This window comes from Podarcis melisellensis (assembly GCF_964234715.1).
Source record: "Podarcis melisellensis genome assembly, chromosome: 2".
NCBI classification, from domain to species: Eukaryota; Metazoa; Chordata; class Lepidosauria; order Squamata; family Lacertidae; genus Podarcis; species Podarcis melisellensis.
In genome coordinates, this window is record NC_138529.1 from 117,389,313 (window position 1) to 117,408,823 (window position 19,511).

A 19,511-nucleotide genomic window follows, 5' to 3' on the forward strand; every position below is an offset into this window, starting at 1 on the left:
TGAAAATTGATTAGGACTGCTAAAACAAATAGACTAAAAAAGTGGAATTCAGTAGTGAAATCATTTGATTCAGGAACAGTTAACAGAGGCACGGATACATTATTTACAGAGATATATATATACCACAATGGGAGGGCTATTGGAGTGGAGAATAAACATGGTAGGAATAATTTATTCCCTATTGCAAAACGCCATTTAAAACATATGGTTTTGAGGTACGGTTTGGTCTTCATTTTAGATAGAATTAATATATGTATTTTCCTTCACAAATGTTATGTTAACAGACTTCTGTTTCAGAGTATCTGAAGAAGTGTGCATGGACACATAAGCTTAAACCAAGAACAAACTTAGTTGGTCAATAAGGGGCTACTGATTTTTTAATGTAAAATTGAGTTATAATGGCTGTATTTTAATTAGAACATGAGAAGAAAATATCATTAAATCAAGCAGCAATGTAAAGTTTATTGGGATAAGGATCACCTCAGATGCAGAAAAATAAACTGAATTTTCTTGTGATAAATTCAGCTCTACAACACCCTAAACAGTTTATGAATATTCATGTGCAGGGGTAGTAGTTGGGGGAAACATGATTGTGAAAATTGCCAGATACACATCCCAAATCTGAGATGCCAGTCCCTCCTCACTTGAACTCAAGGGACCAACTGCTGGGTTGTGCTCAGGTAGGAAGGCACAAAGGAGACCCAAACGCTGCAGAAGACCAGCATGCTGAAGGTGATCAGCTTGGCTTCATTGAAGGCCCCAGGCAACCACCTAGCCAGGAAAGCCACCGTGAAGCAGATGGCAGCGAGGAAGCCCACGTAGCCAAGGGCAGGATAAAACATGGCAATAGACCCTTCATGGCATTGCAGGATAATCTCTCCAACCTGGGAGTACATGTCAGGGTCTGGGAATGGTGGAGAGATTCCCAGCCAGATGAGGAGGATATAGGAGAGGTCTGGTTGTTGGCTTTGACTATAGGAGTTTCCTGGAATATAACAAATATTCCTAACACAACACAAGTGGTTAAGGATAAGAATAGGGAAAGGAAGCTAGGAAGATCCCCAAAGGTTCTTCATAAGCCAGGAGGGTGACAGTCTTGTGGAGACATAGATCTCTGGCCTTGTTTGGATGTTGATGTCACCCTCCAAGTCTGCGCTCTGGAAAGGGAATGTGAAAACAGGTAAAAAAATAAATTATCACATTACCAAACACATAACCATATAAAGACATTTCTCTGAATGTCGAGACTTTCCCCCATCCCCTCCATGGTCAACATTTACAACTGCATATTATTCCATAATCTACATTTTCTATCCTTCCATATTATCCATAGTGGTTGTTACAAGTCTGATTAAAATCCTGCTCCAACACAAAAAACTATTATTATTAAGAAGGGAAGGTATATCTCTTCTTCAGTGCAAGATTTGCATGTTTATTGCATTTCTATACTACTTCTCTGTCAAGGCAACCATCATTAAAACACTAAAAGAAATTCTTGACAGAAGAGGACATTTCCAAAGGCTTATCCATACTTATATTTGCCCCACACTTTCTAGGCACACATCTGTCCTTTGAAGCAGGAGGAGGCCTGCATTGAATGGCTGCAGAAATATCTAGTCACCTTCTGAGATTTATGGTTGACTGGATTCACCTTGAATTGTGTGTTGTGACCTGTCTACCCCACCATCAGATACCGCTGAACACCCCCACAAAAAGGTTTTGAGTCTCAAACTTCCATATGGGTCCTGAAAGGATGTGGAGAAAAAATCCTTTCCCTCAGAATCATGGATGATGTAATTGGATCATGGAAAGGTTACAATACACCCCAAAGCTCAACAACAACAATTTATACCCCACCCTGGCTGGGTTTCCCTAGCCACTCTGGGCAGATCCCTACAGAATATTATTATTAATAATAAAAGAGCAATAAAACATCAAACATTAAAAACCTGATACAGGACTACCTTCAGATGTCTTCTAAAAGTCATATGACTGTTTATTTTCTTGACATCTGATGGGACAGCTTTCCATAGGGTGGGTGCCACTACTGAGAAGGCCCTTAGAGCTGGATATCAGTGGCCAGGCTGAGGGTGGAGCTGTACCTTCAGGTATACTGGGCTGAGGCCGTTTATTCATCTGCAGGGAGGTGGGACCAATTCGGATGGTCCGCCCCCGCCACTTAATGGATCCAAATGGTTTCCAGAGAGTGGTAGGGGATGCTTTATCCCATGGTGATGGCCTTTCAGCTGATTCCCTGGTGGCCCGCTGGAATGCGGAGTTAACCAGGGCTATTGACTGTCTGGCTCCGAAGCGCCCTCTCCGATTGCATGGAGCCCGGACAGCCCCGTGGTTTTCTTCGGAGCTGAGGGCGATGAAACAATCGCTGAGACGGCTAGAGCGTCGGTGGCAGAAAACTCACTCCGAATCTGACCGGACACAGGTTAGAGCTCAACGTCGAGCCTACCAAGTGGCGATAGCGACGGCGAAGAAGACTTTCTTCACCGCCTCTATTGCATCTGCAGAAAATAGTAGCAGGAGACTCTTTCAGGTGGTCCGCAATTTAACGGAACCACCTTTACCACCGGGGCCTTGTAAAGACCCCAAGATCTCCTGCAACGATTTTGCAAAGTTTTTTGCAGATAAAATCACTCATATTCGGAAGGAGCTAGACACCACCGTGGGAGCAGGGCTGGGGCGGGAGAGTGCTAGAGCCCTGTCTGGTCAAGTTGCATGGAATCGGTTTCAATCTGTTACCCCCGAGGATGTGGACAGGCTGCTTGGACGCGTGAAACCAACCACCTGTCTCCTTGATCCTTGCCCATCCTGGCTAATAAAAGCAAGCCGGGAAGGGCTGGGCGATGGGCTCTGTGGGGTGGTGAATGCTTCCTTCTGTGAGGGAACATTCCCAGATCCGCTGAAAGAGGCGGTCGTTAAACCGCTTCTTAAAAAACCATCTTTAGACCCGGCCAATATGGCCAACTATCGCCCAGTCTCAAATCTTCCATTCTTGGGCAAGGTGATTGAGCGTGTGGTTGCTGAACAACTCCAGGCACGCCTGGAGGATGCGGACCATTTGGATCTCTTCCAATCGGGGTTCAGGCCTCATCATGGGACCGAAACTGCCTTGGTCGCACTGGTTGATGATCTCCGGCGAGCTAGGGACAAAGGTGAGAGTTGTTTCCTAGTTCTGCTGGATCTCTCAGCGGCCTTTGATACAATCGACCATAACATCCTTCTGGACCGTCTAGAGGGGCTGGGAGCTGGGGGCACTGTTATACAGTGGTTTCGCTCCTTCCTCCTGGGCCGTGTTCAGAAAGTGGTGGTGGGGGATGAGTGTTCAGACCCTTGGGCCCTCACTTGTGGGGTACCTCAGGGTTCCGTCCTCTCCCCCATGCTTTTTAACATCTATATGAAGCCGCTGGGAGAGATCATCAGGGGGTTTGGACTGGGTGTCCATCAATATGCAGATGATACCCAGCTCTACCTCTCTTTCAAATCAGAACCAGTGAAGGCGGTGAAGGTCCTGTGTGAGTGCCTGGAGGCGGTTGGAGGATGGATGGCGGCTAATGGAATGAGGCTGAATCCTGACAAGACAGAAGTACTGTTTTTGGGGGACAGGGGGCGGGCTGGTGTGGAGGACTTCCTGGTCCTGAATAGGGTAACTGTGCCCCTGAAGGACCAGGTACGTAGCCTGGGAGTCATTTTGGACTCACAGCTGTCCATGGAGGCACAGGTCAATTCTGTATCCAGGGCAGCTGTCTACCAACTCCACCTGGTACGCAGGCTGAGACCCTACCTGCCCGCAGACTGTCTAGCCAGAGTAGTGCAGGCTCTAGTTATCTCCCGCTTGGACTACTGCAATGCGCTCTACGTGGGGCTACCTTTGAAGGTGACTCGGAAACTACAGCTAATCCAGAATGCGGCAGCTAGACTGGTGACTGGGGGCGGCCGCCGAGACCACATAACACCGGTCTTGAAAGACCTACATTGGCTCCCAGTACGTTTCCGAGCACAATTCAAAGTGTTGGTGTTGACCTTTAAAGCCCTAAACGGCCTCGGCCCAGTATACCTGAAGGAGCGTCTCCACCCCCCATCGTTCTGCCCGGACGCTGAGGTCCAGTGCCGAGGGCCTTCTGGCAGTTCCCTCATTGCGAGAAGCAAAGCTACAGGTAACCAGGCAGAGGGCCTTTTTGGTAGTGGCGCCCGCCCTGTGGAACGCCCTCCCAGCAGATGTCAAAACGATAAACAACTACTTGACATTCAGAAAACATCTTAAGGCAGCCCTGTTCAGGGAAGTTTTTAATGTATGATATTTTAGTGTTTCCTGGTTTCTATGGAAGCCGCCCAGAGTGGCTGGGGGGGCCCAGCCAGATGGGCGGGGTATAAATAATAAATTATTATTATTATTATTATTATTATTATTATTATTATTATTATTATTATTATTATTATTATTATTATCATAGGGACCCCTCAGGTTCGTTGTCGTTTAGTTGTTTAGTCGTGTCCGACTCTTAGTGACCCCATGGACCAGAGCATGCCAGGCACTCCTGTCTCCCACTGCCTCCCGCAGTTTGGTCAGACTCATGTTTGTAGCTTCGAGAACACTGTCCATCTTGTCCTCTATCGTCCCCTACTCCTTGTGTCCTCCATTTCCCCCAACATCAGGGTCTTTTCCAGGGAGTCTTCTCTTCTCATGAGGTGGCCAAAGTATTGGCACCTCAGCTTCACGATCTGTCCTTCCAGTGAGCACTCAGGGCTGACTCAGTTTACTACAGTCCAATAGATGACAGACATGAAACCTGTTGTTAATGACCAAGGCAATAGACTGGGCTCATAGAGAAGTTACATGAAACCCCCAAAATATTTAGTTTCACTGGGCCTTTATATCGAAAGTGCATTTCAGGGCCCACATGTAAGGTTAGGAGGAAGCCCAAACCCATTACTTCAGATCAGTTATGATGAGTCACTTAAATGCATCACAACCCACCAAAATCAACCTTTATGTTAAACGAGATCTTGAATCAAAATGAGGGTGCAGGGAGTGCATGAAAGATCAGTGAAAATCAAAACCTATTCTTTGTGTTCAGGAATAACGCAATGGTCACACAGAATGGTCACAACCAGCCCTAAAAACAGGGTGATTCGGCCCCTACATGGAAAGGGAAGTAGAAGGGGCCACACAGAAGGTCAGGGAAACTCTGACAATGAGACAGTGACAGAGGCATCACATAACCTACCCCAAATACAATCTTCACATTCATTGCGCAGTTGAACAAAAATAGGAGTTCAGGGGTCACATTTGATGTTAGGGGAAACTCTAATCCTTTGCTTAGGATTTCAGGGGGATCATACAGTAATAGAATTATAGAATCCAACCTCTGCAATGAAGGAATCTCAGCTAAATCATCCACAAGAGACGGCCATCCAACCTCTGCTTACAAAACATCCAAGGAAGGAGGGTCCACAACCTCCTGAGGGAGACGGTTCTAGTTGCTTAGAGTGAAACAGTTGCTTAGAGTGGCCACAATCTGCTCCCCCAAATCTTTGTTGTGAGACCCTAAAATATTCAGTTTGGGGAATCCTGTAGATAAACATGGTTTATCTACAGGATTCCCCAATCAAAGTATGGTCAGGGCTTCCAGTGAAAATGAAGAGAGGAACCAATCACTTCTCATTTGTGGTGTAGGGTGTGTATTCCATACTTCTTACCAGCTGAAACTGTTGGGGCAATTTGGAAGAAAGGTCTTGTGGGAAAAGCCATGACTACTGTGCCACAGAACCTAGAAGGTGGGCTTATAGGAGAGAAAACTTAGATAAGGGCTCAAGGGGAATCAGAAGGAGAATAAAGAAAAGTCCTTGAAACAATACTTTCTTATTGCAACAATAGTGAAGAGAGATCTGTTGATGCACTAACAAAAGTTGGCTCACCCAGAAACACCTGAAGAAGTATATTATAAACTCAATGGCTGGCCCTCAGGTGCTCTTACAATCTCATGATTAATCAGAGCCCTGAGAATTGGACAAGAAAAGTGGTTCATCTGCAAGAAACTTTTCAGGCACAGTGTAATAAATTACCTCCCTTTAGCCTTGATTCTGATGTTTGGGTGATTTGTCTAAATCCCTGGTGATTTGGCAAGAATAAGAATAATTATAAGGGGGAGATGCATCACCTGAGTCTCTGTGTGGCTCAAGGCACAGGTGCAGACCTGGAGGAAAACATGAGAACAAGAATGCACAGAAATGGCTCCCTGGTCTTTACATGGGTCAGCTTGACCTTTAAATGGCAACATACTCTTTTAATGTTCCACGAATGCCACCAAAGTAGTGTGAACCTTGTTTTCCTTAATTACCAAAATCATAGTGATGTATTCTCCCCAAACTCAAGCAGTATTTTTTGTAAATGTCCAAACCTATGAATAAATAGCAGCACAGAGTCATTCATTGCACTGTGCTGGGGCCCTAGGGAGAGAAATCTGGTGCACAGAAGATCCTGCATCAGAAAAATGTTGAGTCAAGATTTAGCCAGTAGTTTACATCAAACTAAATAACTTTAACAACAAGAAGAAAATACATGCCCTCCAAAATATCATTAAAAAGCATTTGCAACTAATACACCAGTTCTAACACCAACAACCATGTCCGAACATTCACCCTCCCTTCCCTACAAGCTCAGTTTCTCAGTGGATCTGGTTCTGCTTACCCTAGAATAGATGTAAGATCTTTACAATTGCTGTCTCACCTCTGTTGGCCAAAACCATCACTGTGGTCTGGCCTTCCTGGCCACCAAGCCAGGAAACACAATGAGGAGATGACTGGGGAAGAGTCTGGCCGACTCCATTGTCATTTCCTGTTCCATTGTCCAAGTTGCCATCTGCACCATTTGGCTGGGAATCTCTCCACCCTTCCCAGAGTCTGACATGCATTCCCAGCCCGGAGAGATCATCCTGCAATGCAATGAAGGGTCTATTGCCATGTTTTATGGTGTCTTTGGCTACATGGGCTTCCTGGCCTCCATCTGCTTCCCAGTGGCTTTCCTAGCTAGGAAGCTGCCTGGGGCCTTCAATGAAGCCAAGCTAATTACCTTCAGCATGCTGGTCTTCTGCAGCGTTTGGGTCTCCTTTGTGCCCTCCTACCTGAGCACAAAGGTGAAATACACGGTGGCTGTGCAGGTCTTCTCTATCTTGGCTTCCAGTGCTAGGCTTCTGGGTTGCATCTTCTTTCCCAAGTGCAACATTCTTGTGCTGAGGTCTGATCTGAATGCAAAGGCATATTTAACAATAAACAACAACAAAAAGCACATTGAGCTTTAGTGCACATATGTGTTTTTCAAAAAGTTGCATGCCTTGACTTCCAAACTTTCCAGTGTGCAGTGTGTGACCTTCCCCACATCATGCTTCACTTTCAGCCATGTTTGGAATTCAAAATTAATTCAGCAATCTCTTCCCACCTTGTTTGCTTTCACCAGTGTCATGAGTGTATGCAGGAGCCAGGCCCTGTGATTTGTAGGGCCTCGCAGGATCAGGACCTTCCTGAGTTTGACGTGGAAGGGCAAGGTGTGGCAACACAGGTGAGGCTTAACAGAAGACTTGTAGCACCTGGTGGCAAGGGCCGGGAGGGGTCTATAAGACCAGCAGTTCCCTCTGGCTCTTTGCCACAGCAACACGCTACCCACCGATCTGTGCTTTGGCTTCCTGACTCCTGGTTTCCTGATTCATGGACCCTTGGCTTCCTGACCCCTGGACTGCTGTCCCTGGACTGCTGCTTCCTGCTTCCCGACCTCAACCCCGTCCTGATGTACCAAGCCAGGACTCTGACTGCCCGTAACCTGGACTGTGAGAACCAGCTACCCTTCTTGCTCTTCCTCCCCCTTTTCTTCTGGCCCAAGCCTTGAGGAGCTGCTTTTTGAGTGGAGTTTGCACAGAGAAAAGCTGCTCTGGTTAGAGAGACTAAGGGACTGAAGTCATAGAAGCGTACCCGTCTGCTCAAAAGATATACTGAGTTGGAATGAACTTTTTTCCAACTTCACTATGAGAAGGAAACACTCCCACCAGGAAAATTTCAAGTGTAAGGGAGTTGGGCAGTCGGGGTGGGCCTGGTCTGGGCAAGCGGTTCAAGCAGTGGCGGCGACTTGGGCCCTGTACTGTGGGTGCCCAGCGTGTGCATGCAATGACACAACATCATGACATCAAGCAGGCTCTGGTGCAGGCCCAGGGCCCAGCCCAGTTTTTAATGGGGCAATGGCCGTCGTGGTAGAGCCTGGCAGTGGCCGGCGTGCAACAGCAGCAGTAGGAGGTCGTGGCCGGACACCCACAGAAAAAATAAATGTGGTTGCCTGGGCTCCCAGGATCCCCTGCAGTTGGTGACCTTGAGTTCAAGTGAGGAGGGTCTGGCATCTCAGAACTGGGAGCTAGATCGGAGAGTTTTCACAAACATGTTTTCCCCAACTACTACCCCTGCACATGAATATTCATAAACTGTTTAGGGTGTTGTAGAGCTGCTGTTTCTTTCCTTTGTAATTATTAAAATCATAGTGATTTTCTTCAATCTTCTCAGCTGAGCTCCAGAGACTTCTCCACGGATCGCAGTTGTGTGCACTGAAGTAAACATGAGAATCAAGAGCAATATGAGGCAACATCTTGCATTTGGAAAAGACTGGGGTATAAATGCCTTTTGTTCCAATGAGAGTTTGGGTAGGAATTTAGGTCAGGTGAATTGCACGATGAAGGTGTGAGGTTGACTTCTATCCCCTTCAAATCTGAAGCTCCATCCACATTAGGAAAGCAAAAGAGTTTGGCTTCATCAAGTAATTCTCTGAGATGAGCAGTCACAAGGAAGGGAGCTGTTCCAGAATGGGATTGCTACTGCTGCTGCTGCCTTATGTGGAATGTGGAGTGAAGGTGAAATGCCCCTTGACTCTGGAGAGAGATGAGCTAGACCCATTCAGTTATTCCAGACCAGGAGACCACCTCATTGGTGGAGTCATCTCTGCCACAATGGCTATATTTATTCCACACACTTTCAAGGAGTCTCCTTCTACCAGATTTAGACAGTAAGTCATTTTATGGAATGGAGTTAGAGATGTTCCTTTAGCTACCAAATGCATGAGTCCCAATTCCCAGGCTCTCTCCTACTCAGAGGCCTGTGGCTAAAGGGCTTCATTCCTGGCTTCGTAAGTGGAAATGACCAGGGCACCTTCTGCATTGCTGCTCTTCACTGACCATGACCCTAAATTGCGACCAAATCTACTACAAGCTTCAGCAACATGGTAGCCTGAAATATCTGGTGGAAACCGTTGTAAATATCTTCCGGATTTCCTCTATACTGAGCATTCAGTCTGATTATTTTTCTATTTCCTTTCTATTGAGCATTTGTACTGATTATTTGCATCCAACAACAAACCACAGGTAGGGAAGGTTTCAAAAGATATGTTCCAAAGGAACCTTCCAATCTTACGACACTGCAAAGTAAAAATAGGAAACCATAGAAATGGGGAAACTACAGAAAGGTCACTGTCCACAGGAGACTTGCCCACCTCTGCTGCTTTTGCTAAGCAGAGATCTGTCCATGGATGGGCTCCTGTGGAAGGGAAAGGAGCTGAGTTTCCTCCACCACCACCACCAGAATTTCTGTCAGGAAGCTGCAAATTGTAGTTCTGGAAACAGTTTGAGGAAAGGGTCAGAAAGCTCTTGGGTTTCAAGGGGGATGTTAAAGGACCTGGGTCCCTACCTCCAAAAATGAATGGTGGAGCAGGATCAGAGGGCTAATGCTGTCAGACTTCTATTAAACTTCAGCCTGTGTGTGTGTGTGTGTATATATATATATATAATTTGTTCAAAAAAATGTAGCAAAATTCCAGGAATTTCCATTCACTGAAGAAAACTTAGGTGCATCTTAAGCAAGAATATGAATGCTATGAAGGGCAAGGCTGCTGTGAAAGGACATCACTCAGACACAGGCACAAGTGACTTTTATTTTCATTTTTGATTTTTAAAACTTAATGTTTTTGTTTTATTAACCTGGAAATTCTAGTGTCGCATTAGTTGTGTCTAAAGCTGTGATGAACCCTAGGATTTACAGCATAAACGGTTGTTATCAATGATTTCAAATCAAGTGAAGAGAACCACACACTCAGAGGACCCCACAGAGAACATCAAGAGCACAAGGGGGGGGAGAGAGAGCAATAGATGTTCCATGTCATTTAATAAGCCTTTTACAAATCCTTCCCTTTTTAAAATGATTTTTTATTGGTTTTACATAATTTTATACATTTTAACTTACAACATTTCAAAACATTAAAATAATAGGTTCTTTCAAACCTCCTCCCATGGGTTCCATAGTCAATGAAAATATATTCTTTTATCTCTTTCTGCCTCTTTTACCATTATCTATCTGTTATGTATCCATAGTTACCAAAGTTCATTTCACATTACCAGTGCCATTGTATCCCTGCCAATGATTTTAACTGCTTACAGTGGTCTTTTAATTTTACTGAAAACTGATTCCATTCTTTTAAGAAATACTTGATCTTCCTGCTTTCTGATCTTTCCCGTCAGTCTCGCCATTTCTGCGTACTCCATCAATTTAGTATGGCATTCTTCTCTGGTCAGCACTTCTCCCTCTATGGGCTAGAAGCATTCTTGCTGCAGTCGTTGCAGACATAAAGAGTCTTTTATCTTCTTACAGTATCTCTTTACCTATTATACCTAACAGAAAAGCTTCTGGTTTTTTAACAAAGGTTTTTTTAAACATTTTCTTTAACTCATTTTATATATCATTTCGCAGTAAGCTTTTACCACCCAACAAGACCACCACATATAATAGAAGGTACCCTCTTTTCCTAAAAACCTTTTATCTCCTATGGTTCTTAGAAAGTCTCTGCATGTCTGATTCCATCACGAAAAATTCCCTCTACTTTAGTTTTGTTTTCCAAGAGATAATGGGTAGTGATTGAACAAGGCTTTCCCACCACTCAAGCATCATTAAGTGGGGATTGGCTGAAAACTTCTGAATCTGGATCAGTGTTAGCATGATTAAATTCTAGAAATTGGATCCAGGACTTTATATTATCCTTAGAAGCTTGTAAAAAAAAAAAGCAAGAGTTGGAAGTGATATATTCACTGAATGCTGGAGGATAGGATCTGATATGTGCATTTTTGCAGGAAAGCAGCAGGATCAAGGTACTGGCTGCCCCTGTCTCTCATCTTTGCCATTCAAGAGATTAACCAGAAACCCAGGCTCTTGCCCAACACCACTCTGGGCTACAATATCTATGAGAACTTTTTTCATGGAAGGATAACGTATGAAGCTTTGGTAGACCTGGTCTCTTCTAGACAGGTGAATGTTCCAAACTACAACTGTGGAGGACAGAATAACTTGATTGCTGTTCTTGAAGGGGCTGACTCTGACTCTGAGAACTCCATCCAGATTTCAAGCATGTTGGGCATCTATAAAATGCCACAGGTAGGAATGGAGAGGGTGGGATCATCTGACTGTGGTTCTCAGCCATGAAAGTGTTCGGTAGTGTCAACTCAGAATGAGGAAGACATAGGAGGTCAAGGGATTGAAGAAAGGAGATAAGGAGTGGTCAGATGAATTTCTGTGATCTTGTTGATACAACCTGTCTTTCCTCCTTTCCTGTTGTGTCAAATGCTGATTCCTGTGTTTGAGTGTTTGTATGCCTGTGCATATAAAACGGGAAGGAAGGGAACTTCACTCATACTAGTGGCCATGCCCAAAAAAATGGGATAAAGCAGCTAAGTTTCCCCTGAGAGAAACCGTGATATTTTGTTTATTAAATGAAAACATTTATAACCCACTCAATAAATAAAAAACCTTTTAGCAGTGCACAATTTAAAACAGTAACAAAATTGTTGAAACATATGTACCGTATAATACGATTAAATTAGAAGGATAAAAGCATATTTTAAAAGATGAAAACAGGAACTGAGGGAATACATAAAGATAAAAGTGGCATCGAGTTTTATGTGCCAAGGAAAGTTTGGGCAAAAAAAGTGTGTCTTTACAAAACAGATATATGTTATTGGGGGTAAGAATTATTTCGGCTTTGATCCCAAACATTGCAAGCCAACAGTTCTTCTTTTCTTGCCAGGTCAGCTATGCTTTTGGCTCCCATGTTCTGAATGACAAGAGGCAGTTCCCCTTTTTCTATCGGATGGTCCCCAAAGAAGACACCATATACCCAGTGATTGTCAAGCTGCTCCATCACTTCAGATGGACGTTCATTGGTCTCATTGCTCCAGACACTGAAAATGGAGAGATGTTCATGAAGACATTGCCACCCCTGCTATTAGAGAGTGGCATTTGTGTTGCCATCTCACTAAGCATTCCACAATTTGATAGATTAATTTTGACAGTCAATGTTCCTCAATTAGAAAGGTGGGCACAAGTCCATGTATTTCTTTATTATGTAGAAACTACTTATTTCTCTGCGGGAATACAACTTATAGAAAAAATATTTGAGACGCTGGTCAAACCCACAGCAGGGAAAGTCTTGATCTCTACATCTGTGTGGGATTTGAGTGTAGATTTAACCCACAGTCTTTTTCACAGTATTCTTTCATTCTCTATTGGGCTGAATAAATGGGCAAAATATGATAATATTGATGCCTTTTACTTTGCAATTAAACAGTTTTGGGAGGAAGCTTTTACTTGTTTCTATTCAGAGCATACATTGTCAGTGAAAAGATGGGCAAGATGCAGAGAAAGAGAAGAACTGGAGATGCTGTCCCAAGAATATCTGGAAAGACTCTTCTCTCTAAACAGCTACAGGATTTACAACACTGTCCAAGCTGTGGCCCGTTCCTTAAATGCTGCGTATTCTTCTAGATCTAAATGGAGGTTGAAGGACAATCTGGAATTTCAAAGGCTACAGCCATGGCAGGTATTTCCTTTCCCATCACAGACATCTCAGCCAAACTAAATTTTACATTTTATATACAGTATCTTGAACAGAGCAGATAATAGCTGCAGTCATCATCTGAGGCCCTTCTTCATGTGCCTCCTTCATGAGAAGTCTGGAGGGTGGCACAACGACTATGTGTCTTTTCTGGGGCTTCCTGTTTCCGGCAGTGAGAAATGGCTGACTCTCACACGATCGGACTCCAGCCGTGCCAGTAATTCAGAGTTGATACGGGGGTAATTAGCCCTGGCAAACTCCCCAGGGTGGGGGAGGATTGTCTCGTAGACTTGCAGACCATCCAAGATTGTTATCTTGCATCAAGGTGCAAGCGGCAGGACGCTAGGTCCAGAGCAAGACACTGCTGGCACTTTCCAAAGTCACTCTCATAAGCCGGAAATATCTGTTTGATAAAATAATCAGATTTGGACAATAAACAGACATTGTCTGGACCGAAGAAGATTGAGAAAAACCTGCAGAACTGTACAGTCCCTGGTGTTTAAGCTTGGACTTCAAAGAGATTCTCATCATGGCGTTTGGATTACGGAGGTGATTGGTATGTCCTTTTTTCTCTTCTCAATATCTACAATTGGTTTTCTATGTCAAGCCTCATCAGAAAACCTTTTTTTTTTTTAATTACAGATGGACTTCCATTTATAATTAAGTATTTAATTGTGCTGCTGGAGGAGCCCTGTGTGCTTACTGGAAGGACAGATCGTGAAGCTGTGGCTCCAATACTTTGGCCACCTCATGAGAAGTCCCATGGACTGCAAGAAAACCTATTCATTCTTAAGGAAATCAGCCCTGAGTGCTCACTGGAAGGACAGATCGTGAAGCTGAGGCTCCAATACTTTGGCCACCTCATGAGAAGTCCCATGGACTGCAAGAAGACAAGCCGGTTTGCTGCTACGCTTGTGTTCTGTGTGCGGAAGGGACCATATCTACGGAGGAAGGTTTGTGACGCCACAGGAGATGGATTTGGTTGAGAGAATATGAATAGAGCAACATATCTTTCAGACACTTTCTGTGAAGAGTCTAAAGACATATTTGGATGCAGATCCAAATGTCTAGCAACCCCCCTTCTAGGGCCCAGAGGGGGGGATTGTGTGGTCTCCGGGAAGGCTGATTGATCTTCAAATGACATATATCTGTGGAATACGGTTCATTTACATTGCAACATTGCAAACAGTATGCTCAACAATTTAACAATTAACAACGTGGAAGTTACTGCGTCATTAAATTTCAAACGACAGACTTGGACAACAGCCCGGATTAGAATGATTTAACAACTTGGGAGTTGCTGCGTCATTAAACTTCAAATGATAGACTTGGACAACAGCCCAGATTGGAAGACTGGAATGAAGTCAGGAAAAGCTGCGCTGGCAAATAGACAGTTGAAAATATATACATACACAAACAAAGCTGTACTCGATGGATGGATATATGATTTCTGACATGACTGAGAATCGCATAGCCAGGGACGGAGAACTTTAAAGCGTTAAGATCGGAATGTGGAAAATATGAGAACAACAAGAAGAAGGCAGGGACGAAGATATTGGAGATATACTTCAGAGGTCCAGACTATGGGAAGCTTGGGGGGGGGGGAATTAATAATTTGGACTGTAGTTGGGTTGTTTTTTATATTAGTTTATTGTTTTTAATTGAAATATAATTGGATTATGATTATGATTTGATGGATATGTTAACTGGCTGTTTTTATTGGAAAATTAATAAAAATGATTTTAAAAAAGAGAGAGAGAATGTGCCTTTTCTGCAATGGCACCCCGTTTGGAGAATGCTGTCTCCAGGGAGGTTTGTCTGGCACCTTCATTGTACATCTTTTGGTGCCAGACTGGAGTCACATGCAAGTCAGAACTCAGAGGCAGGCAGTTCCTAACTATTTATTCAAGAAAATGGCATATGACTCAGCAACACTTCCCAATCGGTCTTTTTAAAGTTTTTATTTATACTTTTAAAATGTATATATTTCATTAGTTTTACAATCATTTTAGCATTTCAAAGCATTTCCCCCCTCTTTCTGAGGTTCCTTAAATTTATTTTTTTATATATTATCTGCATATCCAAATTCATTTAATTTGCTCCTTTAATTATCTACTTTAAATATATATTCTTATGAAACTGCAGGTTATTACCATAATCCTGCCAATGTTTTTAGATGTTTGCAATTTATCTGAAAATATTCAATAAACTATTTCAAAATTCTTTTATGAAAGTTTGTTATCATGATTTCTTATTCTTCTAGTAACTTTTGCCATTTCTGTATATTTCATTAGATTTTGTATCCATTCTTCCTTTGCAGGGACTTCTGCTTCATTTCTTTTTTAGGAGAGTACCTGCTGTAGTTGCAGACATAAATCAGTTTCTGTACAATTTAGATACTTCTGTCCTTATCATTCCCAAAAGGTCCTTGGATTCTCCAGCAGCCTCTTCACCCTTCTCCTCTGCTTCAGCCTCACAGTCTGTACTGCTCCCCATCACGACTCTCCCTGCTCACTAAACCCTGTTGTCCCTTCAGCATCCAGTCCCTCATCACGATCTTCTTCCTCTGACCTCTCCTCAGTGTCCCACCACCAATCCCCTGGCTCTGAGCCTTCCTCCCCTGGGGGTTCCCTGGCTAGTGCTTCCCACAATTCCTCAGACTGCCCAACCAGTCCCTGACACTCTGTAGCCAATCCCAAATGAGAGCAGATCCAAGCATGAAATGTGCAGAGTGGAATAGTCAGCGTTGTTTCCCCTGCTCCATATGCGGCCCTTTTCTCTGCCATTCTAGCTCCACTCTTTCCTGGGAGACGCACAGTTTTACAATTCTTCAATGGACGGAGTGTATTTGGATGAGAAGGGGGAACTGGCAGCTGAATTGGACATTGTGAACTGGGTGGTGTTTCCCAATCATTCCATCCTTAGAGAGAGTATTGGGAGCATCAAGAGACAGAGATCCCTGGACATGAAGTGCAACATCGACCACTGTGAAACTGTGTCTCCCAAATGGCACAACCAGGTGGGGGAAATAACTTATTTTATTAAATTTCCCATCCGATAAGTTCAAATCATGTCACCATGTGTTGCAATGCCTTCTGCATTTCTAGAAGATCTAATAGTGTGTCCCTGTGAAATTCTGTATATGTGTGAATCTGCTGCTATGGAGTGCAATTTCAAGGTGGTTGCTTATTTTGGTAACTAGAAGAGGTGGCCAATGGTTTCCCCCATCCCCTGCCATATTTAAATCATAAGAAATCTAAAATATGTAGGGGAATGTGGCTTATAGCAGCCTCAGTGCTGGCAATATTTCCTGAAATGCTCCTGTAAATCCATGTTCTATGGAACAACTTCCAGAAAAATGTTGAAAGATTTGTTTGCTAGAAGAGATGGCCTCCTAATCTGAATCCTTCCAAGGAAATTTAACCTTGCCTCAACTTTTGCACTTAGATCCTTTTCTAACCCTTTTAATGAATGAAAAAATATTTTTGGAAAACACTGTCCCAGCTCCTGTTCAAACACAGGTTGCAGGGAGAGGAACTACTTTACCAGTTAATTATTTTTTCCTACCAGGGGCAGCTAATATCTGGACCTTCTTCCCTCATATTCTATGTGGCACCTACCACTCCCTCCTGATCAAATATGTTTGTGCAAATTTTTTTTTAACTAAATCCTATTATGAAATATAATGTAGTGGAAAATAGCTGATGGGACAACCTACTGGGTGGCAGTTGGTTTGAAAGCTGTGGTTCTCAATCATGCCCACTTTGAAACTATGGCCAAACAAACAGAAGGTTCCACTTGGGTCACTATCGCCCTCAAATGAAAACAGTTCAGCTTCCTCTGATTAATACAGTGATCATGAAACTTTATCACGCACAAGAGGCGAAACTGAAACAGAGCTGAGCAACAGGGGAAGGGAAGTGGAAGAATCTTGGGGTTTGATCAAATAGGGAAACATTCTCATGAGAGGTTTTCCTGCAATCAAGCAGTATATAAATGTGGCCAAAGATAATCAATTCAGTAATACATTGCTATCATCCTTAACACAGCAGCCTTAACACGTTTTCCTTGATGCCCCTTTATGCTCAGCCCCTGCCTACTTCCAGGTGTGTGGAAAGTTGCCAGCCTGGATTCTTCAAGGCAGTTCAGGAAGGAATGCTGCTCTGCTGCTATGACTGCGTTCCCTGTGCGGAAGGAACAATGGCCGCTCAGGAAGGTGGGTGACACCAGCAGAAAGACTTGCCCTTGGGGAAGAGGACAAAGGACCTTTCTGGTGTCTGGCGTTTATTAAAGGGGAGTTCTAGAACTGATGCACTGCTACAACACAGCTGGGCATTTTCCTCATTGGGTGTTCATACATGCTGTATTGACAGGATCAATGAAATATTATTGAGGGCCTTGTGATTCCCTTAGTATGGGGAATCCTCTCCCCAGTGTTTTTACCACCAATTGAAGACATTCCAATTGCCTCAGGTGTTCATCTCCCATAATATTATTAATACCAATAAATGCTCTCCCCAGTTATATGTAATTATTTTTTATTGAATATAGTTAGGGTTTTTTTTAGTGGAGACCACTTTGGTATTACTTTTTGTTAAGGAAAAGCAATAAAGTTGATATTCCTTGTGTTCTTTCCAGATGCAGAGCATTGCACCAGGTGTCCAGAAGATCAGCATCCAAACAAGGCCAGAGATCAATGTTTCTACAAGATCATCACCTTCCTGGCTTATGAAGAACCTTTGGGGATCTTCCTAGCTTCCTTTGCGCTGTTCTTATCCTTAACCACATGTGTTGTGCTAGGAATATTCATTATATTCCGAGAAACTCCCATAGTCAAAGCCAATAACAGGGACCTCTCCTATATCCTCCTCATCTCCCTCCTGCTTTCCTTTTTGTCCTCCTTCCTTTTTATTGGCCACCCAAGGAAAGTGACCTGTCTTCTCCGACAAATGGCCTTCAGCATCATCTTCTCAGTTGCCATCTCTTCTGTGTTGGCAAAAACCATCACTGTGGTGCTGGCCTTTCTGGCCACAAAGCCAGGAAACAGGCTGAAGAGATGGCTGGGGAAGAGTCTGGCCAACTCCATTGTCATTTCCTGTTCCATTGTCCAAGTTGCCATCTGCACCATCTGGCTGGGAATCTCTCCACCCTTCCCAGAGTCTGACATGCACTCTCTTCCTGGAGAGATCATCCTACAATGCAATGAAGGGTCTGTTGCAATGTTTTATGGTGTCCTTGGCTACATGGGCTTCCTGGCCTCCATCTGCTTCACGGTGGCTTTCCTAGCAAGGAAGCTGCCTGGGGCCTTCAATGAAGCCAAGCTGATCACCTTCAGCATGCTGGTCTTCTGCAGCGTTTGGGTCTCCTTTGTGCCCTCCTACCTGAGCACCAAGGGGAAATACATGGTTGTCGTGCAGATCTTCTCTATCTTGGCCTCCAGTGCTGGGCTTCTGGGCTGCATCTTCTTTCCCAAGTGCTACATAATTTTACTCAGGCCTGATCTGAACACAAAGGAGCATCTGACAACAAAAGCTGGTTCTTAAATCACTCATTTTTGACAACTGCTATCCAGCGCAGCAATGATGAAAAAGACATACTTGCCTTGCAAATGTGGCTTTAGATTTAAAGGCATGTTTATGGCTCCATTTCTGATGGTTACGTTTCAAACCTTTAAGAAGTGTCTAAATGTATAAATTTTATTTTTAATTGTGCTATTTTTACTTGGAAAGTAGAGTGACGTCTTCTTAAAATTGATACTCTTTGGCAGCTCCTGCATTTCAAAATATTGTTTTAATAGGAAAATTGATTGGGACTGCTAAAACAAATAGAGTAAAAAAGTGGATTTCAGAGTGAAATCTTTTGATTCAGGAACAGTTAACAAAGGGCATGGAAACATTATTTACAGATATATAGATATATAAACCACAATGGGAGGATTCTTAGGAGTGGTGAATAAACATGGTAGGAATAATTTATTCCTTATTGCAAAGAGCCATTTAAAACATGTTAAACTTTGAGGTATGGATTGCTCTTCATTGTAGATAGAATTAATATCTGTATTTTCCTTCACAAACATTATGTTTAAAATACTGCGAAAACTGTGCCCTAATAAATCTGTTGCTCTTCAAGGTTCCTTTTGAGCTAGTGAGAAATGCGAGAATCTTATGGATATTAGGAAAGGATATATTGATTAAGTATCATCCTTCCTTCACTCATGCTAGTGAGTGTTGTAGGAGAGCAGATTCCGCTCAGTATAGCAGGAAGCAAGTTTGCAGATTTGTTTGAATCTCTTCAGTTACATAATCCAATCTGGCTTGCCCTGATGGATTATTCCTGGTGTTCCCTTTTATCCCTCTTAAAAGAATAAAGACACATGAGTCTTTCCTTAATAGACCTTCAGTTCTATTTGATCCCTGAAAGGCAAGCTTTAGCTAGTACCGTATTTTTCCCTCTATAACACGCAGATTTTTTCTCCTAAAAAGGAAGGGGAAATGTCTGTGCATGTTATTGAGCGAATGTGTGGTCCCTGGAGCCAAATGGCACGAGGGGAGACAAAAGAATTCAGGCAAAAATCAAATCGCGCGTCTCGGAG

At 43.4% G+C, this 19,511-nt stretch overlaps 2 protein-coding genes across 2 annotated transcripts in view; one reads left to right on the forward strand and one right to left on the reverse strand.

Annotated features, from left to right (window-relative positions):
* Positions 1–896, reverse strand: part of LOC309361297 (vomeronasal type-2 receptor 26-like) — a gene marked incomplete at both ends in the record, with an annotated part of 98,127 nt that extends 97,231 nt beyond the window's left edge. The window contains one exon of the mRNA XM_081896192.1: positions 789–896. Coding sequence (XP_081752318.1) covers positions 789–896 — 108 coding nt within the window. The remainder of the gene's footprint in view (positions 1–788) is intronic.
* A 7,956-nt stretch (positions 897–8,852) lies between these two features.
* On the forward strand, positions 8,853–18,462 carry LOC309361315 (vomeronasal type-2 receptor 26-like; the record flags this gene model as incomplete). The annotated part of the gene is made up of 7 exons (XM_081896206.1): positions 8,853–9,052; positions 11,163–11,463; positions 12,113–12,399; positions 12,850–12,904; positions 15,711–15,938; positions 17,009–17,135; positions 17,558–18,462. 7 exons carry the CDS (start codon positions 8,853–8,855, stop codon positions 18,460–18,462), a joined length of 2,103 nt encoding a protein of 700 aa, XP_081752332.1.
* Positions 18,463–19,511: the final 1,049 nt, after the last annotated feature.